Raw genomic sequence first — 26808 nt, 5'->3', positions numbered from 1 at the left:
AGGTCTGGGTAGAAGGAATTATGTAGTTGTTATGGGTGACTTAAATGCTAGAGTGGGCGCTGGAGAGGTAGAAGGTGTCATTGGGAAGTATGGTGTACCAGGTGAAAATGAGAGTGGTGAGAGACTGGTAGATATGTGTGTTGAACAAGAGATTGTAATAAGTGCTAGCTTTTTTAAAAAGAAAGATCAAAATAAGTATACATGGGTAAGAGTGGCAAATGGAAGAGTAGTAGAAAGGGCATTAATGGATTATGTGTTGATAACTAAAAGAATGTTTGGAAGATTGAAAGACGTGCACGTGTTTAGGGGTATGGCTAACGGTATGTCTGATCATTTTTTGGTGGAAGGAAAATTGGTTGTAGCAAAAGAGTGGGGGAATAGAGTAGGTGGATGTAAAAGGGAGCTAGTGAGGGTTGAAGAGCTAATAAAACCGGGGGTAAAAAGTAAATATCAGGAAAGGTTGAAAATGGCATATGACGAGGTGAGAGTAAGAGAAACTGGTAATTTAGAGGAGGAGTGGAAGTTAGCAAAAGAAAATTTTGTTGGGATTGCAAGTGATGTATGTGGCAAGAAGGTTGTTGGAGGCAGCATGAGGAAGGGCAGTGAATGGTGGAATGAAGGAGTGAAGGTAAAAGTGGAAGAGAAAAAGAGGGCTTTTGAAGAATGGCTGCAGAGTAATAGTATAGAGAAGTATGAAAAATATAAGAGAGCAAAAGGTGGAAGTAAAGCGCAAGGTACATGAGGCAAAAAGAGCAGCTGACCGGAGGTGGGGTCAGGGACTGGGTCAGTCATATGAAGAGAATAAGAAGAAGTTTTGGAAAGAAGTGAAGAGAGTAAGGAAGGCCGGCGCAAGAATTGAAGAGACAGTGAAAGATGGAAATGGAAGGTTGTTAAAAGGAGAGGAGGCAAGGAAAAGGTGGGCGGAATATTTTGAAAGTTTGCTGAATGTTGAGGATGATAGGGAGGCAGATATAATTGCTGTTCCAGGTGTTGAGGTGCCAGTGATGGGAGATGAGAATGAGAGAGAGATTACAATAGAGGAAGTGAGGAGAGCACTAGATGAAACGAGAGTAGGAAAAGCATCTGGTATGGATGGTGTGAAAGCTGAGATGTTGAAGGAAGGGGGTGTGACTGTACTTGAATGGTTGGTGAGATTGTTTAATGTGTGTTTTGTGTTGTCATTGGTACCAGTAGATTGGGTCTGTGCATGTATTGTACCACTATATAAGGGTAAGGGAGATGTGCATGAGTGTTGTAATTCAAGAGGTATTAGTTTGTTGAGTGTAGTTGGAAAAGTGTATGGTAGAGTACTGATTAATAGGATTAAGGATAAAACAGAGAATGCAATCTTGGAAGTACAGGGTGGTTTTAGAAGAGGTAGGGGTTGTATGAATCAGATTTATACAGTTAGGCAGATATGCGAGAAATATTTAGCAAAAGGTAAGGAGGTGTATGTTGCGTTTATGGATCTGGAGAAAGCCTATGATAGAGTTGATAGGGAAGCAATGTGGAATGTGATGAGGTTATATGGAGTTGGTGGAAGGTTGTTGCAAGCAGTGAAAAGTTTCTACAAAGGTAGTAAAGCATGTGTTAGAATAGGAAATGAAGTGAGTGATTGGTTTCCGGTGAGAGTGGGGCTGAGACAGGGATGTGTGATGTCGCCGTGGTTGTTTAACTTGTATGTTGATGGAGTGGTGAGAGAGGTGAATGCTCGAGTGCTTGGACGAGGATTAAAACTGGTAGGCGAGAATGATCATGAATGGGAGGTAAATCAGTTGTTGTTTGCGGATGATACTGTACTGGTAGCAGACACAGAAGAGAAGCTTGACCGACTAGTGACAGAATTGGAAGGGTGTGTGAGAGAAGGAAGTTGAGAGTTAATGTGGGTAAGAGTAAGGTTATGAGATGTACGAGAAGGGAAGGTGGTGCAAGGTTGAATGTCATGTTGAATGGAGAGTTACTTGAGGAGGTGGATCAGTTTAAGTACTTGGGGTCTGTTGTTGCAGCAAATGGTGGAGTGGAAGCAGATGTACGTCAGAGAGTGAATGAAGGTTGCAAAGTGTTGGGGGCAGTTAAGGGAGTAGTAAAAAATAGAGGGTTGGGCATGAATGTAAAGAGAGTTCTATATGAGAAAGTGATTGTACCAACTGTGATGTATGGATCGGAGTTGTGGGGAATGAAAGTGATGGAGAGACAGAAATTGAATGTGTTTGAGATGAAGTGTCTGAGGAGTATGGCTGGTGTATCTCGAGTAGATAGGGTTAGGAACGAAGTGGTGAGGGTGAGAACGGGTGTAAGAAATGAGTTAGCGGCTAGAGTGGATATGAATGTGTTGAGGTGGTTTGGCCATGTTGAGAGAATGGAAAATGGCTGTCTGCTAAAGAAGGTGATGAATGCAAGAGTTGATGGGAGAAGTACAAGAGGAAGGCCAAGGTTTGGGTGGATGGATGGTGTGAAGATAGCTCTGGGTGATAGGAGGATAGATGTGAGAGAGGCAAAAAAGCGTGCGAGAAATAGGAATGAATGGCGAGCGATTGTGACGCAGTTCCGGTAGGCCCTGCTGCTTCCTCTGGTGCCTTAGATGACCGCAGAGGTAGCAGCAGTAGGGGACTCAGCAGTATGAAGCTTCATCTGTGGTGGAAATGTGGGAGGTTGGGCTGTGGCACCCTAGCAGTACCAGCTGAACTCGGCTGAGTCTCTTGTTAGGCTGGAGGAACGTAGAGAGTAGAGGTCCCCTTTTTTGTTTTGTTTCTTGTTTTTGTCGGCTACCCCCCAAAGTTGGGGGAAGTGCCTTTGGTATATGGATGGAGATATATATATATATAAATATATATATATATATATATATATATATATATATATATATATATATATATATATATTTGTTTATTTAAATGTATTTTTATTTCCTACAGGCCATGTGAACGAGTTGCTGATGCTATGGGCATGACTCCGAACGCTGTCCGAGTGTTGGTGAACCGTGGAAAGAATCATCATCCACCTGAAACACCACCTGCATCATCAAATACGTCGCCTCTGGTCTTTGACAACTTCACCGTTGGTTCCATTAGGAGACATGTGCACAGCATGTTTGCTACTAAGCGATTTTTCACTATTGTCACTTTAGCGGAAGAACTTAAAATGCTAAATATCATTCCTGAAGAAACATCTGAGAAAGCAATATGGCGAATCCTCCATAACATGGGTTTCCAGTACAAAACATCCCAGCGGAAAATGTACCTAAGGAAAGAAACTTTGGACGTCGTTTGCCGCCGAATTGATGCTCTACGATCCCTCCAGCAACATCGTGATGAAGGAAGAGAAGTAGTGTATGTCGATGAGACGTGGTTTACGACGAGAATGCAACATAGCAAGGAGTGGGTGGACACCTCTCAATCTGTCACCAGTGCCACCTACAGCTGGCAGGTGCCACCAGGAGAAGGAGAGAGGTTTGTGGTGGTAGCAGGTGGTACAGCTAAAGGTTTTGTAGAAAATTCATCTTTATGCTTCCCTGTGAAAAATAAAACCGGCGACTACCATGGAGAAATGAATTCAGAGATATTTATTCGGTGGCTAACATCACAGCTCCTGCCGTCGCTTGAGGATCCTTCGGTGCTGGTGCTAGACAACACCCCATACCATAGCCAATTGACAGGAGATAGCCGATGCCCAACAACAGCTACAAAAAAGGAGGATTTGGTTAACTGGCTCAGGTCTCGAAAAATACAGCATCCAGCTCACGCAACATGCCCTGAGCTTCTAAAGATATGCAGGGGTAACCGGCCGAACCCAGTTTACATTGTGGATAATATAATCCGTGAATGGGGCCATGAAGTGGTTCGCTTGCCCCCTGCCCATCCTGAGCTCAACGCCATCGAGCAGGTGTGGGGCTGTATGAAACGACAGGTGCGCTCCTCGTTGCAGCGGTTTCCCGTGCTGATCTCTTTGCCAGGCTTGAAGAGGCCAGGCTTGCTGTAACAGGGGAGACATGGGCTGGCGCTGTCAGGAGATCAAGATATTTTGAAGATGATTACTGGCTTTCAGATAATATCAAGGCAGTATAGATCCGGTTATCATCAACATTGATAGTGACGAGGAAAACGATCTTTTCCTTGAGAGTGATGATGAGTAAAAGGTATAAGTGTCCATTTCTTGTTTTTTCTTTTTTCATCCCTCATAAATCTATGCTTTCCAGTAATTGGTGATAACATTATTTTGGAAAAGCAAAGGTAATGAATACTTTGATAAGAGTATATCAGCTTGACATGTAGACAATGTCAATGGATTTCTCAAAGTAAGGTTGATTGGTTCATTAATTGAAGTCTGGTATAATTCCAGTGACAAAGTCGCAATGATATTTGTCACATACCTTTTAAGTAACAAAAAGAGGTACTGGTACTTATAACGTAAATAAATATATAAAACTATAGGTTGAAATATAATAAATCTTATGTATGTATGAACACACACACATATAATATATATATATATATATATATATATATATATATATATATATATATATATATATATATATATATATGTATATATGTATGTATATATATACTGTATATACATGATTTCAAAATTTATCAAATGGCCGATGTCAATGCCCTTATATGAAACATCTTTTAGAAGTCTACCTTCTAAGCAATTCAAGCTACTCTCTCTGGGGAAATTGATATGATAAATTATATCAAACAATGCTCTCTGTCATTTTCTTCCTGGCAATTGATGTATCGAGTAACCTGTGTTGTATGGAAGAATGAGTCCTACGGCTTAACCTAAATAAAACTATATTTCTATTGCTTTACCAACACTCGCTTGGAGTGCGAAGTGTAGGGTTAGAATGGCTTCTTTCGTCTCCTGTCATAAGTCTCATTCTTGATCTTTAGTGTAAGTGAGTGGGTAAGATATAAAAGGTTGGTCTTGTGTTTAGGTAAAGTCTAAAGTCACGAATCACATTACCAGGTATGCTGAACTTTTACTGACAAAGAATTTCGTATTGCTTGGGGTAGGTCATATGACAATTATCTATGGAGTTAAACAGGCGTTTAACAATTCAGGGGATGGGAGGTACAGGGGAAGAGACGTTATAACAACGTCACTGAGGGACGTCATCACTTTTGCGAATGTGTGGGTGGCTAAGACTGGCTTTAGCCTCATTTTCTTAAGTAAAAAAGTTAATGAAACGTAATTGGCAATGCACAGTATTTCCCAAAATTAAGCCATTGTATGAAGCGCTCCTTGCTTTGATATCATGGTAATCCATCAGTTATTTTAGGAGTTATTTAAAAAAAAAAAAAAAAAAAAAAAAAAAAAAAAAAAAAAACACTATTACACGGCCTCTGGAAACGTTAGCAGTGTATTTTTAAGGTTCTTTTTATGACATCCTCTTTAGGTAAACTTCTTTTTCCATTGTTACTTTATACGTTTTACTAAGAGCTTTGTGCTTCCAAATTTGAAAATATTGGATATGTTAGAATACAATGAAGGAGTTCTTTCATTTAGTAAGATATTTCCCCATATTTCTTATTGGCACAATTTCCGAGAGGATATTTCCTCTATTACCTTGAAAATCTTCCCTTAATAATATTCTTTTAAGATATATAGGATTCTCTTTTCATACTATAACAATTTTACTCCCCTTTCACTTAATAATCTTCCCAAGAGGTCCTTTTCTGTTATGATTTCATAAAAGGACGATATTACTTTGATTTATAAATTAATACATTTTGATTATATTGTTAAATTAATCTCTCCTTGTGATTATGCTTTTTATAACCTTGAATACATATTCCCTCACACATACTTCTGTCAATGTTCCTTCATAACCTTCCTCCAAGTAGCTATTTTTTTTCTTACACATTAATAATATTGTCCCCATATCAGGTCGATGTCTAAGCCCAATTTTCCTTAGTAATTAACATCGCGTATCAACATCTCCCCAAGAAAAGAATATCTGCACTTTCGTGTGGTGTTATGATAATTAGGGTTTTTTTTTTTTTTTTTTTTTTTTTTGTCTTGAAGGAACTTCCACCGAAGTAACACCCATTTCGTGTAATCGTCAAAAAACAACAACCCAAACCCGGTTCATTTCTCAACACCTTCACTTAATAATCTACCATTTTTTATAAACCTGTCGTGAAGATAACTTGATTACGAGTTCGTAAGCTTTAGACAATAACTCATAACATAAAATTAAAAAAGATAATTTACACGTTCTCTATCAAACCACACCACTGAACCTACACCAACAAAGAATCTCCTAAATATAGAAAGGGCGTTTCCAAGTGCCACGCCAGGGAAAGGCAACTGCGAAGCTGAATTGGGGGTAAGTTTTGAGACAATTTTCGTGTAAATCTTACTTTTATATGTTAAGCATTCTCTACAATCTTACACACATATCATTTGTTTCTCCGTGATCATATCAACAAATTACTCAAAACACTATGCAAGCTACCTACGGAAAACAAAAACAAAGAACAGACTAAATGTGAGATAAAAAAGCGAAGAAATACAGTAAGTGTTAAATAATAGAGGATTAAGCAAAGAATATAATTTGCACTATTATATTAAATAACGAATCCTTCAGAAATGCATATCAAATAAACAGTTATTATTACTTGTCAAGTTTCAAGCCTATTTAGCAATGTATGATGCTTCAAGTGCAAAGGCTCCAACAAGGAAAGTAACCCAGTACGGAAAGAAAGCAGAGAAATAGCGAATATATGGGAAACTATAAAAATTTATGGAATTATAGAATATATTAAGATCAGTAGCAACACTGAGTCAGATCAATCATATATAAACTATAAAACGTCATTCAGGTCAACCTGTTCAACAGAAAATCATTTATTATTATTATTATTATCATTATTACTACTTGCTAAGCAAAAAACCCTAGATGGAAAAGCTGGATGCTATAAGCCCAAGGAGCTCCCACAGGAAATTCCACGGATTCGCCACAGAGATCAGGAAGATCATTCCACAGTCTGCTCACAGCTGGAATAAAACTTCTAGAATACTGTGTAGTAAGGGGCCTTAAGGTAGAGAAAGCAAGAATGTTACGATTAACTGTATACCTATTACTACGTACAGGATGGCACATACTGCGAAGATTTGAATACAAAGGATGATGAGAATTTTGAAAAATCTCCTACAATATGCACAAAGTACTAACTGAACGACGGTGCAAGAGATTAATATGCAGGTCAGGGATAACGAGTTTAGTAGACAGGAAGTTTTTGTCCAACAAACCAATATGAGTCAGCAGCTGAAGACCAGACAGGAGAACAATACTAAAAACATGATATGGTGAGATAATCAAAACATTTCCTCAGGATAGATTGATCACGCAAACTCTTAAAAGACTTTCTCAATATCCCAAGTTTTTATAGCAATTGACGAAGAAGCAGAGAAGATGGGTTTCTCATAATTAAATTTGCAATCAAAGATCACACCTAGAATTTTAAATGAGTTGTATACAGTTAGAGAGACATTGACAATACAAAAATCTGGATGTTGACTCGAGAAGCCTGGCCTTCTTATAATCATACTTTGAGTTTTGTTAGGAGTACAACAACTGAAGGATGAAAGGTGGTGTGATACAGGGTGGTAAAATATACAGTAGTATAAATACAGTGAATGTAAAAGCAAATTGCGGACCCACTCTCCCAAGATTTCCGGTATATCTCAGAATAAAACTGTGGCATTGCTTTCACGAAGAATCACATTTGCTTCTCTTCCTCGATATCAAAAGTCAGCAGTACTGACACTGATCCTTTTTATGAATCAGATACTAAAAAGTGCAATTAGCTGTCCAACATGAAACTTATTTAGCTATTCATGAAAAACGCCATTAATATACTTAAATTTTATAATCAAGACAGATATCAATGATTACTAAACCACAAGAAAGTTAACCTCCATAATCGAAGGGTATCACAGAAAGATCACCAAGTTTAGGACAAGCTACCAAATTACAGCAATAATAGATGAAAATGAGAAGAAATTCTTGAAAAGTGCGAGGATAATGGTTTATGAGCAGTTATTATAAAATTATCATGAAAAATAAAGGGTAAATCAGAGATAGCATTTACCTAAAGTCTAATTCAGTTTTCGTGAAATACAGCACATGGAAGAAAATACTGTATAATAATTTTGGTAGTGAAGAAATGACCCTACGGAAAGTATAATGTCACAAATGGGAAGTAAGAAATGCATGGTTGAATGGATACAGCATGATGATCAGATAGTAATATTCTAGTTTAAAGAAATAAAGTTAATATCATTAAAAATAATAATAGCCCAAAATCACTTTCCTGCAATAATTATTTCTAAATAATTAATTAATAATTTCTTAGAGCATAATCAAGCATATCAGTAGCCAATCTATTCTATATTCAAATGATCTAGTAAAGCCCCAAGGGGTTACGGTGATGGATTGGAGAAAGGGCGACGTTTGAGGTCATCTGTAACTATGCGGTACTTAGGCAACATTGATTCTGGTGGTACTTTGTTTTGACAACCACCTCCATTTGGGTTAGCTCCACACCACACCTCCTTAAGCCGCCAGCAATTTCGCTCATTCAACAGTACATTCCACTAAGCAAATATCTTGTATGACTATGAGTCATTTACACGTCATGTCAATGCTGATCCTATCAAGTTTTATTCTCGCTTTCTCACTGATGTGTCCATATGAGCAAACATATAGGTTATAGACATAACATGAACATTGTTAAAAAAACTGAATATGCTCTTCGATTGTTTGGACATAAGATCTAAGCAGGCAGTAACACAATGAAATATAAATATGTATCGATCCTTTTCAATTTAATTTCTCCAATAAGATCAAATATCATAATACTTGGGGTTACGCCATTGCCATAGAATGTATACAGTATATCTTATCAAATTTGTGCAAAAGGAAATATAACGCGCATATTCTAGTAAATACAGGTACAATTTACCTTTTTTGCACTTTATAACACATCTTACGCAAAAACTTATTTGAATATAAAAATAAAGTATTACTTTGAGAAGAAGCAATGGATTTCTACAAAAGTGCCATCAAGATCTCTGAAAATAATTATTGCTCTCCTTGTCCCAACACTAATACAAAAAAAAATACATACCCTCGAATGTCTTCAAGTTAGGACTCTCCCCAGTAAGTGAACCAAACAGCCCTCACCAAATCTCTAAAAACTAAAAAACTCAAGGAAAATACATGGGTTGCATATCCTTGAACCATTAGTGTAATTTCACTTGCCCTTGGCATATCATTCTTCACAAATGAGTTACTACCCATCATACTATACGATACAGTTACTGAGTATCCTTGATTCCAAGGGAAAAACGATCCTTTTAACATGATCAACGCTAAACTCGTCTCCCATTTCCCTGCCTTTTCAATGCCCTTCACACTATTGTAACTTAACAAATACAGCAACTCCATGAACTCTATTACCAGATATGTCCTGCTGAAACCACAATTAAACTAAAGAGAATTCAGTGAATTCCCCTCCCCTAACAAATTTCATTCTTTCGCATAGTGCAATCATTCTTAAGCTCCACAAAAATCGGATATAACTTGCAGATAAAAATACACATTAAGCTATAATAATGGTCAGCAGTGATCAAAATAAAGGAAAATTGCTCAATAGCCAAAGCCAGCATCAGATTTGGAGTTTGTAGTATAAAAACTCATTTCAACTTTATACAACGAGGCGTATTCTATAAAGGTAACATCTTTATCAGAAAACTTCCTCTTGCAAGAGCTATTATCTTAAATACACAATTTTGGGCAAGCACCAAGGAAGAATAGCATCACATCTAAACGTCATATCAATACTAGATATACTTGTGTCCCCTTTATGATTATCTAAACAATCATAAGCATGATGGCTCGTGTAACTTTAATAGATCCTTTCAATTAAAACTTGGCGAGTCTGAGCTTTTTCACACTGATTTTTTTTCTATACTTAATGTTTTACTGATAAAAATATTGATTGTAAAATCTCTAACAATATAACTACCAAGGGTTTCAACTCTTAAATATTAACAAAGCCTTTGGATCAGCCTCACAGTCTAGAAATTTTACTTAGCATTTTGATTGATATAATTTTATAAAGTTATTTGAAGTCCAATAGTATTGGCGAAAATAAAAAATAATAAACTTCCTTTTATTACTAAGGCTAACTACATTGATATGATTAATTTATTCAGCAAACCTTTCAGGGGCCCCTCTGCAGATTTTGAATGTAGGTGTTTCAGCTCTACGTTCCCTGCACTCTTACTCCTCGCAAACAAAAATTTGCTGATCTTTCGTTTTCTTATTACTGATAATTGTTAATATGTTCAACCATGACAATCAGTATTAAATAACTATGGGCCTTTGGTTGTTGAATAGAATTCTAACAGTATACTGTATAATGTAAAACAAGCCTTCCCAAAAATTTAAGTTGAGTTAAACTAAGGTTGGTGTGTAAAAATCATGGATGGGTGACCACTCATTGATACCAGGCAGTGAAAACAAGGCACGGGACGAGCAGATTCATTCCATCCCCCAAAAAAACTACTCCAGGGAACAAAAGTAACTTCTTCTAGGGTTAAAAATCGAGTTATGAAATACACTTTGTATTATGAAGTATACAATTGTGCATCATAGACATTTGATTATAGCTCGGGGTTAATTTGCATTAACCATCTCACATTCCTTTATCAAACAATTTTGAGAGAGAGAGAGAGAGAGAGAGAGAGAGAGAGAGAGAGAGAGAGAGAGAGAGAGAGTTAACTGACTGGCGTCTAATAGGAAAACAGCCCGGGAATTCCCCCGTCCGCCGTTTACCACCTAACGGGAGAATTTTTACATCAATTTCGTAAAGTTCATATCAAATAAAGATATTTATGGGTATATATATATATATATATATATATATATATATATATATATATATATATATATATATATATACAGTAAACCTTATAACACCTTTTGACGACCTTTTTTGTTTATTAGTAATACTTATAACAGCTTTTGAGGACCTTTTTGTTTGATAGTGATCATTATGGCAGCATTGAGGAACTTCTTGTTTATTAGTAATGCTAAAAATAGCTTTTGAGGACCTTTTTGTTTAATAGTAATCCTTAGAACAGTTTTTGAGGACCTTTTTGTTTAATGGTAATCTTTAGGATAGCTTTGGAAGCCGTTTTGTTTAATAGTAATCCTTATAACAGCTTTTGAGGACCTATTTGGTTTAATAGTAATCCTTATAACAGCTTTTCAGGACCTTTTTATTTGATAATAATCCTTATAAAAGCTTTTGAGGACCTTTTCTCGATAGTAATCCTTATAACAGCTTTCGAGGAAATTTTTCGTTCAATAGCAATCCTTATAACAGCTTTTGAGAATCTTTTTGTTTAATAAAAATCATTATAACAGATTTTGAGGACCTTTTCTGTTTAATAGTAATCCTTATAACATCTTTTGAGGACTTTTTTTTTCAATAGTAACCCTTATAACAGCTTTTGATGACCGTTTTTTTAAAAGTAATCCTTGTAACATCTTTTGAGGACCTTTTTTTCAATAGTAATCCTTATAACAGCCTTTGATCTTTTTTTTCAATAGTAACCCTTATAACAGCTTTCGAGGACCTTTATTCAATAGTAATCCTTATAACCACTTTTGAGGACCTTTGTGTTTGATAGTAATCCTTATAACACCTCTTGTGGACCTTTTTGTTCGAATGTAATCGTTATTACAGTTTTTGAGGACCTTTTTTGTTTATTAGTAATCCTTATAACAGCTTTTGAGGACTTTTTGTTAAATAGAAATCCTTATAACAGCTTTTGATGATCTTTTTGCTTAATAGTAATCCTTATAACAGCTTTTGAGGACTTTTTGTTAAATAGTAATCCTTATAACAGCTTTTGATGACCTTTTTGCTTAATAGTAATCCTTATAACAGCTTTAGAGGACCTTTTTTCAATAGTAATCCTTATAACCGCTTTTGAGGACCTTTGTGTTTGATAGTAATCCTTATAACAGCTTTTGAGGACCTTTTTTTCAATAGTAATTCTTATAACCACTTTTGAGGACCTTTGTGTTTGATAGTAATCCTTATAACAGCTCTTGGGGACGTTTTTGTTCGATAGTAATCCTTATTACAGCTTTTGAGGACCTTTTTGTTTAATAGTAATCCTTATAACAGCTTTTGAGGACCTTTTTGTTTAATAGTAATCCTCATAACAGCTTTTGAGGACTTTTATTTTAATAGTGATCCTTATAACAGCTTTTGAGGACCTTTTTGTTTAATAGTAATCCTTATAACAGCTTTTGAGGACCTTTTTTTTTAACAATAATCCTTATAACCAGAGGACCTTTGTGTTTGATAGTAATCCTTAGAACAGCTCTTGGGGACGTTTTTGTTCGATAGTAATCCTTATTACAGCTTTTGAGGACCTTTTTGTTCAATAGTAATCCTTATAGCAGCTTTTGAGGACCTTTTTGTTTAATAGTAATCCTCATAACAGCTTTTGAGGACTTTTATTTTAATAGTGATCCTTATAACAGCTTTTGAGGACCTTTTTGTTTAATAGTAATCCTTATAACAGCTTTTGATGACCTTTTTTTTTAACAATAATCCTTATAACCAGAGGACCTTTGTGTTTGATAGTAATCCTTAGAACAGCTCTTGGGGACGTTTTTGTTCGATAGTAATCCTTATAACAGCTTTTGAGGACCTTTTTGTTTAATAGTAATCCTCATAACAGCTTTTGAGGACTTTTATTTTAATAGTGATCCTTATAACAGCTTTTGAGGACCTTTTTGTTTAATAGTAATCCTTATAACAGCTTTTGATGACCTTTTTTTTTAACAATAATCCTTATAACCAGAGGACCTTTGTGTTTGATAGTAATCCTTAGAACAGCTCTTGGGGACGTTTTTGTTCGATAGTAATCCTTATAGCAGCTTTTGAGGACCTTTTTGTTTAATAGTAATCCTCATAACAGCTTTTGAGGACTTTTATTTTAATAGTGATCCTTATAACAGCTTTTGAGGACCTTTTTGTTTAATAGTAATCCTTATAACAGCTTTTGATGACCTTTTTTTTTAACAATAATCCTTATAACCAGAGGACCTTTGTGTTTGATAGTAATCCTTAGAACAGCTCTTGGGGACGTTTTTGTTCGATAGTAATCCTTATAACAGCTTTTGAGAACCTTTTTGTTTAATAGTAATCCTTACAATAGCTTTTGAGAACCTTTTTTATCTATTATTATTATTATTATTATTATTACCCAATTTACAACACTAGTTGGAAAAGAAGGATGTTATAAGTCGAAGGGCTCAAACAAGGTAAGGGCTCGAACAGGGGAAAATAGCCCGGGGAGGAAACGAAATAAGTAAATAAATAACTTATATAAGAAATGAACAATTAAAAAAAATATATGCTAAGAACAGTAACATCATCAAAACAGATCTTTCATATATAAACTATAAAATCTATTTGACAAATAAAATACCAAAAATTTTTTGATTTCTTCTACCAACTAAAATCACTATTAACACAATGTTTAATTTCTATGATAGTATCATCTTCATCTCCTCCTACGCCTATTGACGCAAAGGGCCTCGGTTAGATTTCGCCAGTCGCCCCTATCTTGAGCTTTTAATTCAATACTTCTCCATTCATCATCTCCTACTTCGCGCTTCATAGTCGTGAGCCATGTAGGCCTGGGTCTTCCAACTCTTCTATTGCCTTGTAGAGACCAGCTGAACGTTTGGTGAACTGATCTCTCTTGGGGAGTGCGAAGAGCATGCCCAAACCATCTCCATCTACCTCTCATCATGATCTCATCCACATATGGCACTCGAGTAATCTCTTTATAGTTTCATTTCTAATACCGTCCTGCCATTTAACTCCCAAATCTACTAAATCTATTGAAGATTGTTTCATCGTTATACCAAGACTCATGTCCATAGAGTTACACCGGTCTCACTGAACTGATTTATAGTCTGATTTTTATATGCAATTTCAGGCGATTTGATTTCCAAATTTTACTTAACCTAGCCATTGTCTGATTTGCTTTTTTCAATCTTTCACAAAACTATTTCTAAAGACCCTGTATTGAAGATCATAGTTCCTAAATACTTAAATGATTCTACCTCGATAATCCTTTCTCCTTCCAATGATATTTCATCTTCCATTGCATATTCGTTCTCATCATATGACTTTCTTTATCTTTAACCCAACCTCGTGTGATATTTCATGCATTCTGGTAAGCAAGCATTGAAAATCCTGTGGTGCTCAGCTAACAAGGACAGTATCATCATCATACTGTAGGTCTGCTAAATTCCTTTCACCAATCCAGTCCAATCCTTTTCCACCATCTCTGACTGTTCTACATATTACAAAATCCATGAGGATAAACAACACAGGTGGCAACACATTCCCTTGGAGTACTCCACTGTTCACTGGAAATTCATTTGATAAGACTGAATTAAAATCAATTTTGCAATTGCTATGTTCATGAACAACTTAATCAAATTTAAATTTTTAAGAGGAAGTCCATAATAATGCAAGACTCTCCACAAAATTGGCCGGTACACACTATTAAAGGCTTTTTCATGGTCCACAAATGCCATCAAAAGGGGATTGCTATATTCTACACATTACTGTACATGTTTGAAAATTTGGTCAGTGCAACTTCTACCTTTTCGAAAGCTTGGTTGTTCATCTCTCAGCTTTTCATCATTCTTTCTCTTCAATCTCTTTAAAATAAACATACTATATATTTTCATAACAACTGACGTAAGTGTTACGCCTCTGTAATTATTGCAATCAGTCATGTCTCAATTTTCTGCTATATCAACCAACACTCATAACTTACATTCGTCAGGTTTTGCCTCTTCATGCCATATTCTACAAGAGAATCCTGTAAGTAGTTTGGGAGTCGCTTCATTTTCGGCCAGTATCATCTCAGCAGTTAATCAATCGTATCCAGGGGCTTTTCATTCCTTTAATTTTTTTTTTTTTTTTAAGGATAGCTTCAACTTCAAATACACTGAATTCGTTCATGGGCACATCAAGATCATCATCAGATTCCGGTATATCAATCAAATTATTCCCTTCATATCTCCTATTCTAACCTCATTAAAGTGTTACGCTATCTTTCTTCGTCTACTGTTGCTATAACAGAACCATCTCTCTTTTTGATGGGTATATACTTCTTCTTCTTTGCCCCAGTCGAGATTTCATTAATAATTCTATGAGCAATTCTTACACCATAGCTACTTCCTAAATTCATAACTTTTGGTTGTATGATAGTATACAGTACACAACCAAAATGTTGTACTATAATCAATCATACATGCGAGCACACTCGTTATTATAAAGTTTTATATATATATATATATATATATATATATATATATATATATATAAATATTTATTTATATATATATATATATATATAGAGAGAGAGAGAGAGAGAGAGAGAGAGAGAGAGAGAGAGAGAGAGACCGAACGCCCAGCAACACATAATCCAGGTAGTTTTGCTGTATATTCTCCTTGCTTTCTGCACAGGTGTTCATCCACGTTTTATAGTGTGAATGTGGAAACACGTATACACAAATGCACGTATGAATAAATTACGCAGAATACCGATTTCTAAATTAAGTTTGAGACTGAGGTTTGCCAAGCATGCAAACTAAAGTATTTAGTTATTTAGTGAGCAAAGTGATCACTAAATATCTTAACAGGATTTTTACCAAAATTAGATTATGTTAAAGAAAGATCATAAATCCAGTTCCGAAATATTCGTGGCACAAAATACAGATGTATTATATCAACAACATTCATTTTTATCTTCACCTCTGAGAAATGAAAAGAAGCCACCCCAGAGAAATTGTGATTACCCATAGATGTAGTAGTGTAATTCTTTCATTATGATTTACAGTCATTTGAAACATGTCTAAACCATCTTATATTGGGCCGGCAGAGGCAGAAGCCGAGAGAAGCGCGATGTCATCATATGGTGCAATCGGTCGGAGAACGGGAATTCCAGGAAATAGAGTTGCCGCCAACTTTTAAGTTAACGCATATTTTTTAATTACTGCATTCCTATTTATGATCATTTAGGTGTAAAATTACAATAATTAGGCTCAAACAAAATCAATTCTAATATTCATTATTATCTTGTGGAAAGAAAACATAGTCTTTAGCGAATACTAGGAAAATTTGACTCCACATCACGATTATCGTAGCTTGACGCTTTAACAATTTACAAATAATAATTCCCATAAGAAAAATAGGTATATTCACGACTGGAAACGCCAACAGAAAGCTGAATTTTCTATTTTCAATTTGGAATACAAAATAATAACAGAAGAAAATGAATCTCCGTTAGTACTTGGCAGTCGCGCCGCGTGTTCAATCCTGCAAGTAATTCTAGTTAAATTTCCAGCCCTTTCACCGTCTCCGTAAGTAATGTAGAGGCCATTTCCAAAATGTTTTATACCATTCCGACGTGGAATATGACGTCGAATTCATATGGTTTGCAATGTTAAAGACTTTCGTCCATATAGTAAAGTGCTATGATGAATGACATTAAGATTCATCGCACTTTGGCAACTCTCATCTCCTCCCTCTAGTGGGAAATGGGTGTCGATGACGTCATCGCAAGGTATAAATACTAGCCGTCCCGCTTTACGCCCCACAGTTAACTTTGAAGAAAATCGTATACAGGTCGGTGTATGTCTCACAAAATCTCGTTACGCAGCAGAAAGTCAACGTTGAAAGTTGCTGAATTGCGACTTAGAAGAATTTGAAACTTCCTGAAGGACTATCAATAATTTCCTGCGACACCAGTGCCCCTAAAAGCTCTAAACGTACATTCGTACGTCTGGGAAGGTAAACAATTACTATACCAATTATTACTTATAAATAAGCAAGTGCATTTTTATTTTCATAGTTCCGTCAAATAAATAAAAAAAAAAAAAACGAACACTGGCATGGTGTATGGTGTCTTTCTTATATATCTGCTATTTCTATGGGTGTGTGTATGTATATGAAGAAACGAACTTCTTTCCCAGTGTTGTTGATTCGAAAAAGTGAAATCTCTAAAAATGTTTCATTGCGTAACTTAGTCAAAAGTAGCATAAAATAAATTGATTTTACAAGTGTAAGGTAGTTTTCTTTGAATTAGGACACTACATGAACATTTAATATGTTCTCAAGACCTGCACAGTTACACGAACACGATCCAGATGAAGGAAATGTCGAGTTAGCGAAGGCTCAAATTTATGGAATATCATCGAAAACTATTTTTTATTCAGCTTTTCTGTTTTCAAGCCGAAAATGGAATTCCACAATAACATACAATCCCACACAAAAAATATTCTATAACACCAGTGAATTGAGTATCCTAAGTAGCAAAGGTGTATGCCGTTGTATCTTGATGAAATCAGGAAAGTGTGGCGCAGTGGCGGAGATTTTTTTCTATACAAAACAAGAAATATCTCACTTTGCTATATCCCGGTTTTCCGAATAAATTAAATGACAATTTACAATTACACATTATGAAATTGGACTATAAGGCAGTTTGTGTGTGTTTTTTTTTTTTTTTAATAGAGTAATATTAAGGGTAAGTTTTGGGGTGTTGCACAACGTGTTGACATATCCCTTGGTATTAAAGAGCCTAGGTATTAGTCTAATTATAAATGATTAATGATGGATGTTCTTTGCAGGCCCTACAGTGAGGCTTTCCCTCTCTCAAGTGTCCAACACCTTCAAGATTGATTTAAAGCCTTCTTTGTGTGATCCAGTGAGTATTTTGTTTCTTTGTTGTTGTTCTATCATTCTACATAGGAACATTTTCACTGTAAGCTAACCGTTAACCCCACTCCGAAAAGAAAAATGCTACCAGACCCACGGGCTACATACGAAAACACGAACACAAATTACTATATATAAAGTGATAGACACAAACTCGTAGACAAATTTGTATCTGCACTCATACTTAGTATGCATGCTATATATATATATATATATATATATATATACACACACAAACATACATACATACATACATACATACATACATACATATATATACACACAAACATACATACATATATACACACACAAACATACATATATATATACATACAAACATACACACACAAACATACATACATACATACATGTACATACAAACACATACACACACACACAAACATACATATACATACAAACACATACACACACAAACATACATACATACATACAACCACATACACACACACAAACATATATATATATATATATATATATATATACACACAAACATACATGCATACACATATACACACAAACATATATACATATACACACATACACAAACATATATACATACACACACTTAACATATATACATATACACACACACAAACATATACACACACAAACATATACACACACAAACATACATACATATACACACAAACACACAAACATACATACATATACACACACACAAACACACACAAACATACATACATATACACACAAACATACATACATATACACACACAAACATATACACACACAAACATACATACAAACATACATACAAACATACATACATATACACACACAAACATACATACATATACACACAAACATACATACATACACACAAACATACACACAAACATACATACATATACACACAAACACAAACATACACAAACCTATACAAACATATACACACACACACACAAACATATACACACACATATACACACACACTGGTACAAATATACACATTTGCGTAACGAACACTGTCATGCCTTAATACGTATAATGGCTTTGAACAGCTATAGATATGAATAATGTTAATATGTGGGAACGTATTTGAGATTCAACCAATATATTTCATTTGGAAGATAATCATGGTGAACAACTAACCTGACAACATTCCTGTTACACACTATTCTTTGAAATGGTCATCAGTATAATTGCTTCATACGTCAACTTAGGTTAGTATCTTTAAACAGAATTGTAAAGGATGGTGTAGTATATGATGACTCCATGCTATGAGGAAGTACATAATAAAATAATATTTGCAAGAATAGTGAATGTAATTTAATAGCTGTTGGCGTAATAACTCCAACCCTTTACAATAACTGAACCTCATGAAATGTCATTGCCAATTACCGATTCAACACATGTCTAAGGTTTAAAAAGAACTTTTAAATATTATATTTAAAAAAAATAAGGGTAAAGAACCTTTCAATTAAAGAAAAATAGCAAACTTAAAATTGCCAGTAATGTAATGAAAGGCACTTTTATGACAGGCACTATAAAAGAATATATTTTCTCTTGCAATTATAAGCAGCAAAGTATAGCTATATCAACAAAACTGAATGATTAATAAACTTTGCTTTTAGTACTTGGTTAACTAATCGTACTGCAGAATTTTTTTTTTTATAAATGTACAGGTCCATCATGAGAGTACCTGGATAAAATTGATAAATGTACAGGTCCATCATGAGAGTACCTGGATAAAATTATTTATTGTGTACGCGCCATTTAATTTTCCTTTGTTACTATAGTTGTCTTAATAGTTATGGGTATGTGACTTCAGGTCTTGTGGCGGCAGGGGGACATCCACTGGTGACGTCAGTAACTGAACTGCTGGAACCTGTCTCCACAAGTACTTGCTGGAGGAGGTTAAGTCACCTGGAATCCTGCCTACCCTTAACTCCATTTGCTTCCACCCATCCAATGCGTGTTGTTTACAGTAAAACTTCGAGAGGACAATTTTCATCACAAAATATATAAAACTTCATTCTTCATTACAAGAGAAGAATCTTAGTAGCCTCCAAAAGTGGGAAAATAATTTTGAAACCTAACTTGACACAACACCTCAAAGAATACCCAGATAAAACAGCCTTCACCAACAGGCAAAGAGTATTAAGACATCAGTGATGTGAAGAAAAGGAACTCGGAACAATAACAGAAAAGGTTATCTATCAGTTTCTTTAAAAAATTCGAAATTAAGAAGCAATATACTGTATGTTGTGATCAGTGCAGAAAGCAAAGTAATCGTGCCAGCATCCCACAATTCTCATAGGCAGGCCTGAGAATAAATGCTCCTGAAAGAATCCAATTAAAAGTCCTACCATCTGAAGCCAACACCCTAACGCTGAAATACTCATATGAAAAACTACAGCCAAAGGACAATGGAGACAAATACCGCAAAGCTGAAGGCAGCATTGGTAAAGATGAAATGATTTACAAGTAAACTTTCTTTGCACAAGACAGTGGCGAAGAAGCGTGCTCAGTGTTGTCTAATATTATTCAAGTGCCACTTCAGAATGATTAAAATCCTGCAGGTTATTTTACTGTTTATGATCATTCACTGATGCTACTATTTCATTAAAGGTCACACTCATAGGCTAGAGCAACATTTAAAAGTCAAATCAAGGTAAAAGAAGTTGAATTAAAAGGTAAATTTAGGTATCTTCAAGGTAAATATATAGGGTAATGATCATTAGTCTCGAATATGTCAACTAATGTAACCCAATTAATTCTCTAAGGTTCCACAATGGTCAGCACCAGCAGCATCAGCAACAATCAAGCCGAGGGCCAATTCCGGCAGTTCAGGAATGAGGACCGTGGCCCTGGAGACAGGGAGCGTCCTTCCTACAATCTCCAGGACCCGAAAAAGTATGGACCAAAGTGGAACTTGGAGCAAACACACTTCTCCGAAAAAGGTAACAATCTACTGTAGAGGTCTCGGATGAAGGAAATGTTTAATGTGGAAAACTGGGGTGTTTATATGTTATTTGGTAATTTGTACCCCCCCCAAAAAAAATTTAGAAAGACTTCTTGTATTTGCATTGGAAAGTAAAACTCCTTGCAGTTAGACAGTTACAATCACCGTTCACGAGAAGTCAAAGTTTTCTAATATTTTGTACATGTTAAAGCTTGTGAAACAACATTACTATAATATAAATGTAAATGTGTTCTCATAAACTACAGATTTGGAGAATTAAAACGTATGCAGTTATAGATATCGCTTTGAATTATTGTTAAAGAAACCTCTACAATAATTGTAAAATGTTTATTTCTAAGAGAAAATATTTTTTCTGTTATTAGAATGATTTTTTTCGCCATTACAGACCGATCTTCGAGAAAACAGTGTTTTGAAAGAGGATCCATTTCTTTTGATGATGGACTCCATGGTCACTGAAACAGATCTCGTGTCAGATCTTAATACGCCAGATATAAGTAAGTAATGTGAAAACAAGGTTCACTTTAGTCACTTAGAGATAAGCTTCAACATTTAATTATTCAATCTTATTAAAAACTAAACTTAGTTAACCTGAGTCCCCCCACGATCAATCATGTGTTAGTGGCGGCTTGTTTGCATTGCAACTACTAAAAATCTACACATTGGTTTCTATAATGGCTAAGCCTGTAAGGGGCATTGTCATCAGTGCACCTCAAGCAGTTCACTATAGTAAAAACTTTAATAGGAATCTTTTTCTTTTGTTTCAGAGTTTGAGGACTTCAACTTTAAACGTGGTAACAGTGGCAACATGGATGTTGAGAGCTCTCCGGCTATAATGCAATCAACAGTTGGTGTTATCTGTTGCCAGAATGATGATACTGTAACTGTCAAGGCCCACAAAACTGATGCAGCATACGCATTATTCGACATGAGCCCAGTTTCGAGAGATCATCTTCAAGCACAGAGCCCCATTTCTCAAGATGATTTAAGTGCTGACCAACATGAACAAAGAATTAATATAGAAGATTACCAAGAGTCATTTAGCACAGCAAATGTCATCAGCGATGAGGTTACATATAATGACCAAATTTTCACAGCTACTATTGCAGAACTGGATTACTATATGCAGGAAAGCTCTTCTCCAATTAAGCATTGTACACTGCCAGATCAACAGAAGATGCCAGCTCTTCACAACAGTCCACCTCAACTCTCAATCAGTGATAGCGACCTAGATTTCAGTATTCCAGAAAATTTGCTTGAAGAAATGGAAACCCTTTTCCCCGAAGAGCAAGCCATTGAAACCAATGCCATTCAATCAGGCAATGTTTGCACAACAGAACTTGACATGTACTTAGGGCAACAAGGTTTCCATAATGATCTCCTTTCAGAATCACTGCAACAGTCTGGTATATTTGATGATGAACTGGAGTCCTTTGGTTGTGAGGTGAGAGGGCTTATGTATTTCTATTAACAGAAGCATATTATGTAATATAGTAGTAATATTTGTCCTTAACTTATTGTCACTGCACAGTGTGTGCGCTTTACTCTAAAGTATACCATTAAATCTTTATTACTGACAAAGCAAATTTTGTGGCAAGGTTAAGATGAAATAAATTTTTCACTAAGTGATTTACACTTCTCGTTCCATCTGTTATCATATACCTATTAAATTTCATTCTAAACATTATCCCATTATTTACAGGATGAATGGAGTGTTAAGACACCCCTACGTCATTGTGAATGGAGTACTGATCCACAAATTCACTCATTGGTACCCAAAACTGATGCCGTCCACATGAGCACAACCCCTATAAACCAAGCTGGTCCGTCGAATACAGTCAACCTAATGCAGGCTGCCGAGTCACATACAATCCTTCTAACCCAAGATAGCCTTCCTGTGACTTTACAACCGCCTTCATCAGCCCTTCATGAAAGCAACTTTTCAACACCTTCAATAATGAATACATCTTCAATTGGTGCTGTACCCAGGACTCCAAGAAAGAAGCGGCAGCCTCAAGAAGAGACAACTCCAATATTACATGCAGTGAAACGACAAAGACGGTCGTCAAGGAAACCATTACGTTTCAGGGAACATTATACTGATGGAGAAATAACAGACTCAGCCTCAAATGAGGGATTTACAGACTCGGATAATAGACTTGGTATTGAAGCAGTCGACGAGGAGATTAAAAATTTAAATTTAGCAAGCACCAACGGCAGTGCTACAAGAACGAGAGGAGCTGTGGAGGGCCTAACGGAAGTAGAGAAATATCACAGAATTAGAATATTGAATAATGAGGCATCTAAGCGATGCAGGTTAAAGAGAAAATCAACTGTGAAAGAGATGGAGGCACAACTGGCTGACCTTGAAAAGAGAAATTTACAACTGAGAAAGAAACATGAAGCATTAAAATTATACAAAGATAAGTTTCAAGCATATGTAAGTAACTTCTTCAAAAATCAGTTAACAAAGAAACAATGAAAGTATAGTCAGTTAACAAATGAAACTATGTACAACCAGTACTGTACATGTTCGCAAACTACAGTGAAAGATTATTTTGTCTTAGGATACTTTACTGTTTAAATTAAATGTCCCTAAGGTTGACTTGTGCCTTACATCTTCATGGTACTGAAATCTCCTCACACTTTAATTACCACATATACAGTACATGATTTGCATAGTAATTTTAAACTCTAATCTATCTGCAAACTCTAGTGATGCAGAAAATTTAATGTAACCTTTGAGACTACAAACACTACATTACTATGTACAAAGATAGATAATGAGAAACTTTATTTGATAAAATTTTACTTAATGAAACAATATAATTATGAGAAACTACTTATGTAATTGTACTTAACTGAAAAACAAAGAGGTAGAATACTTCCTTGAGTAATTACAAAACGCATCATTTCAATATTGGGTATATGTAATTACCTGGTCTCCCTAATTAAGAAAGAAAAAAAAACTCGTACCTGCAACTTGAAATAATTTAGAAAAAAAAATATATATATCTACATATTTTTAATAGGGTATTGTTTCTTATAATTCTTATATAATCCAGTTATATTGTAATACGATAAATAAAGGTTAAGGTATACAGTATTTGATTTCCTTTATTTATTCCCCAAACATTAAAGCTTTTTGAACTTCAATAGCCATCAACTGGTAATATGTTAATCAAGTTATGAAATAGATTCGACATAAGGATAGTAATACATCTGAAATGTACAAATAGGTACGAAAGAAAAAGGCTATCATTATCAACTAAATAATCACAGTATTTCTTCTCCAGGGAAAAGAATTGAGTAAAAATTTAACGTAGTCTATACTAGAAAAGGCATTTGTAACCAATTAAACATTTACGGCAGACTAGCATAAGAACTAATTCAAGGTGGCATTTAATACAATCACATACTGAAGACTAATATGGTAACAAAATATTTAATGTACCTTTCACTGAAAAGAATATTATAATTACATTATAAACATTTTCCTGTAAAGAAATTTATTCTATGGCGAACGGTCTAAAGATTACCCATACCTTACAGGAGCTTTTATGTTCATACCCTCATAGCACAGAATGAATATTTTAAGCTATCCACGTCTGACGATCGCAAAAGGTTTACAGTATTTCTTTAGGCACTGTCTACTGCCTCTGCCAATTGAGCTACATTTGATGAAATTAAAATGGAAAGGGGGAGGGGGGAGAGTTAATTCTAAACAAAAACAAAGAAGATACTGCTAACATTATCAGGCTCTTAAGAATGTTACAAGTCACAAGGCCCAATAAGAATGTTACAAGTCACAAGGCCCAATATGGAAGGAATCCCACTACAGCAAAAGAATGTACCAATATGCTTTATGGAGTTCCTTGCAATATTTTCATCTATTATTTCATGTATCTGTTTTCATTGGATTGTGAACACTATTCTTAAGATATTAATGGTTATTCTACAACCTTTTACTTTTTAAAGGCTCGTTAATTCTATAAGTGACAAAGTAGAAGTTTGATTTTGCAATCCCCACAGGCATTAGCAAAGATCAACATGGTCAGAAAGTCTTTCAAGGGCTTGTGACGCCTTCTCTTCTGCAGTAACAAAGGTCCTCCTGGGCATATTCTTCCAGAACTAACCGGTATCATTGCAGTTCAATACTTGCTATGGCATGCAAGACTCAAAATCCCAGAACCCTTTAAATTCAGACAAGAACAACTCTGCTGCCCTGACTTCAGAGCTTGCAGCCCCCTCCCCCCATGTCCTTTTCCTTGATTTTCATAGGGTCAGCAATCAAAAGCTTTGCCTTTTCACAAATACTGCTCCTGTTTGTAGTATTTCTTGCTAGCTGCTTCACATTGATCCATATGAAAAGCACGTTCTCAATGTTATCTAGAACATGTGGCTGATGTTTTGTCAAAGTAAGAAACCCTTTCACAGCATCAAGTACTTTTATTTCTTTTTTCTTAAAATCCATATAATTGCCAATGTTGTACAAGTGTACATTTTTGCAAGAGCTACCACACGAGTGCCAGAACCATATTTCTTGATAATTCTTTTTTCAGCTCTAAAAATACCATCTTCTTTCCTTCTTTCTTGGTCATCTTGGTGGGGTCATTTTCAAGCTCCTGTACTGTAAATTGTATAACTGAATGAAAATTTTAGTGATCGCTGTGTTTTTAATTGGGAGTAAATGAGTTTTGAAGAGATGATAGCTTTTATATCTGTTAATAAAACCAGTTTTGCAATTCGTGCATAATTTACTTCAATATTTTTTTTTATACTATTAATTTGACGTGAACAATAGCAATCACAATTTTATAAAGGAGACGTGGTCACAATTTTTTAAAACAACACTGCCAAAAATGCTGACAAGATAACATTAGAAGATGTTAATGTGAGTCATACAGACAGAGTGAAAGAGTTAAGGCACGAGCAGGAGGGGGGGGGGGGGAGGATGTGGACAAAGGGAAAACAAAATGGTGTAAAAATCATGTGAACACTTCATGGGTGGCAGAGTAGTCAAGTGTGATTGATTTATGCTACTTCCTCAAGCCAATATGGAGTTCATGTGCCAACCAGAACCTTCGGGGTCAATTTGCAAATGTGAACCCAATATAACAGCTACTGCTGTTTCTTCAGTTACAAGTGAACTATCCTGCCAGGGCAAATCTCCAGCCCTTTACATTGGGCCGATTATGGTATTAATCATGCTACCTCCTCATGCAAATATAAAGCTCATTCACCAATCAATACCTTATGGGTTGGTTAGCATGTCTGGGCCTCTTATAACTGCTATAGATGTCTTCTGTTGCAGGTGAGTGATCCAACCTAGACCGATCACCATCACCATACACTTGATATAGATGGTGTCAATCGCTACACCACATGGTGCTACAGAGCTTCGGGGTTGGTCAGAAGAAGGTGAGCCTTGTGTGACAGTTACTAATGCTTTCACCGCGGTTGGTCAAAAGAAGGTAATCCTAATGTGACAGTTAACTGTTTTCACTGTTTGCAAGAAAGCAGCCCTCCCCATCTGATCACCAGCACTGTAAGTCAGAGAAGGAAAAATGCTCAGTTGTTAAAAGCCCTTTCTTCCACCAAAAGGAAGAGACTAAGTTTGGTGTGTACTTCAGTGGTGGGAGTAAGCTTCAGAAACTGGGTGTCTTCAAACTGAGAATGAGGTCGACCTGATGCATCTCATCCTTCGACTTTGTGAGCGGGAGTACCTCAATTTACAGACGATGCCACAATATCCTAAAGGCTTGTGGCTTCAGTTCTCATGCATTCCTAGTTGAAAGAAAATTTTGGAGAGGTCAATATAAACATTCGTGAGTGAAATACTCCCAGGAAAATTATTATTCTAGTTCCTCAGCAGTCTATTTGTCCCAAAAAGGGAACATTATGTTACACTCATGATTAGGCTACCTACCTTCAATAAGCTAGATTTGGTCCCAACTTTTGTCTTATCTGCTGGAGAAGGTGAATGATCTGATCTTGGAA

General features: G+C 35.7%; 1 protein-coding gene and 1 pseudogene across 1 annotated transcript; both read left to right on the top strand.

The window, feature by feature from the left end:
• LOC137633655 (uncharacterized) overlaps positions 1-4132 on the top strand; it is a 4488-nt pseudogene extending 356 nt beyond the window's left edge.
• Positions 4133-16707: 12575 nt separating this feature from the next.
• On the top strand, positions 16708-23904 carry LOC137638425 (uncharacterized). The gene is made up of 6 exons (XM_068370490.1): positions 16708-16919; positions 17756-17832; positions 20612-20788; positions 21197-21305; positions 21576-22252; positions 22511-23904. The coding sequence occupies exons 3-6, from the start codon at positions 20681-20683 to the stop codon at positions 23288-23290; spliced, it is 1674 nt and encodes a 557-aa protein (XP_068226591.1). The 5' UTR covers positions 16708-16919; positions 17756-17832; positions 20612-20680; the 3' UTR covers positions 23291-23904.
• The last annotated feature ends 2904 nt before the right edge of the window (positions 23905-26808 follow it).

Source organism: Palaemon carinicauda, chromosome 3 (assembly GCF_036898095.1).
Source record: "Palaemon carinicauda isolate YSFRI2023 chromosome 3, ASM3689809v2, whole genome shotgun sequence".
Taxonomy (NCBI): domain Eukaryota; kingdom Metazoa; phylum Arthropoda; class Malacostraca; order Decapoda; family Palaemonidae; genus Palaemon; species Palaemon carinicauda.
This window is presented reverse-complemented; position numbering and strand designations above follow the sequence as displayed.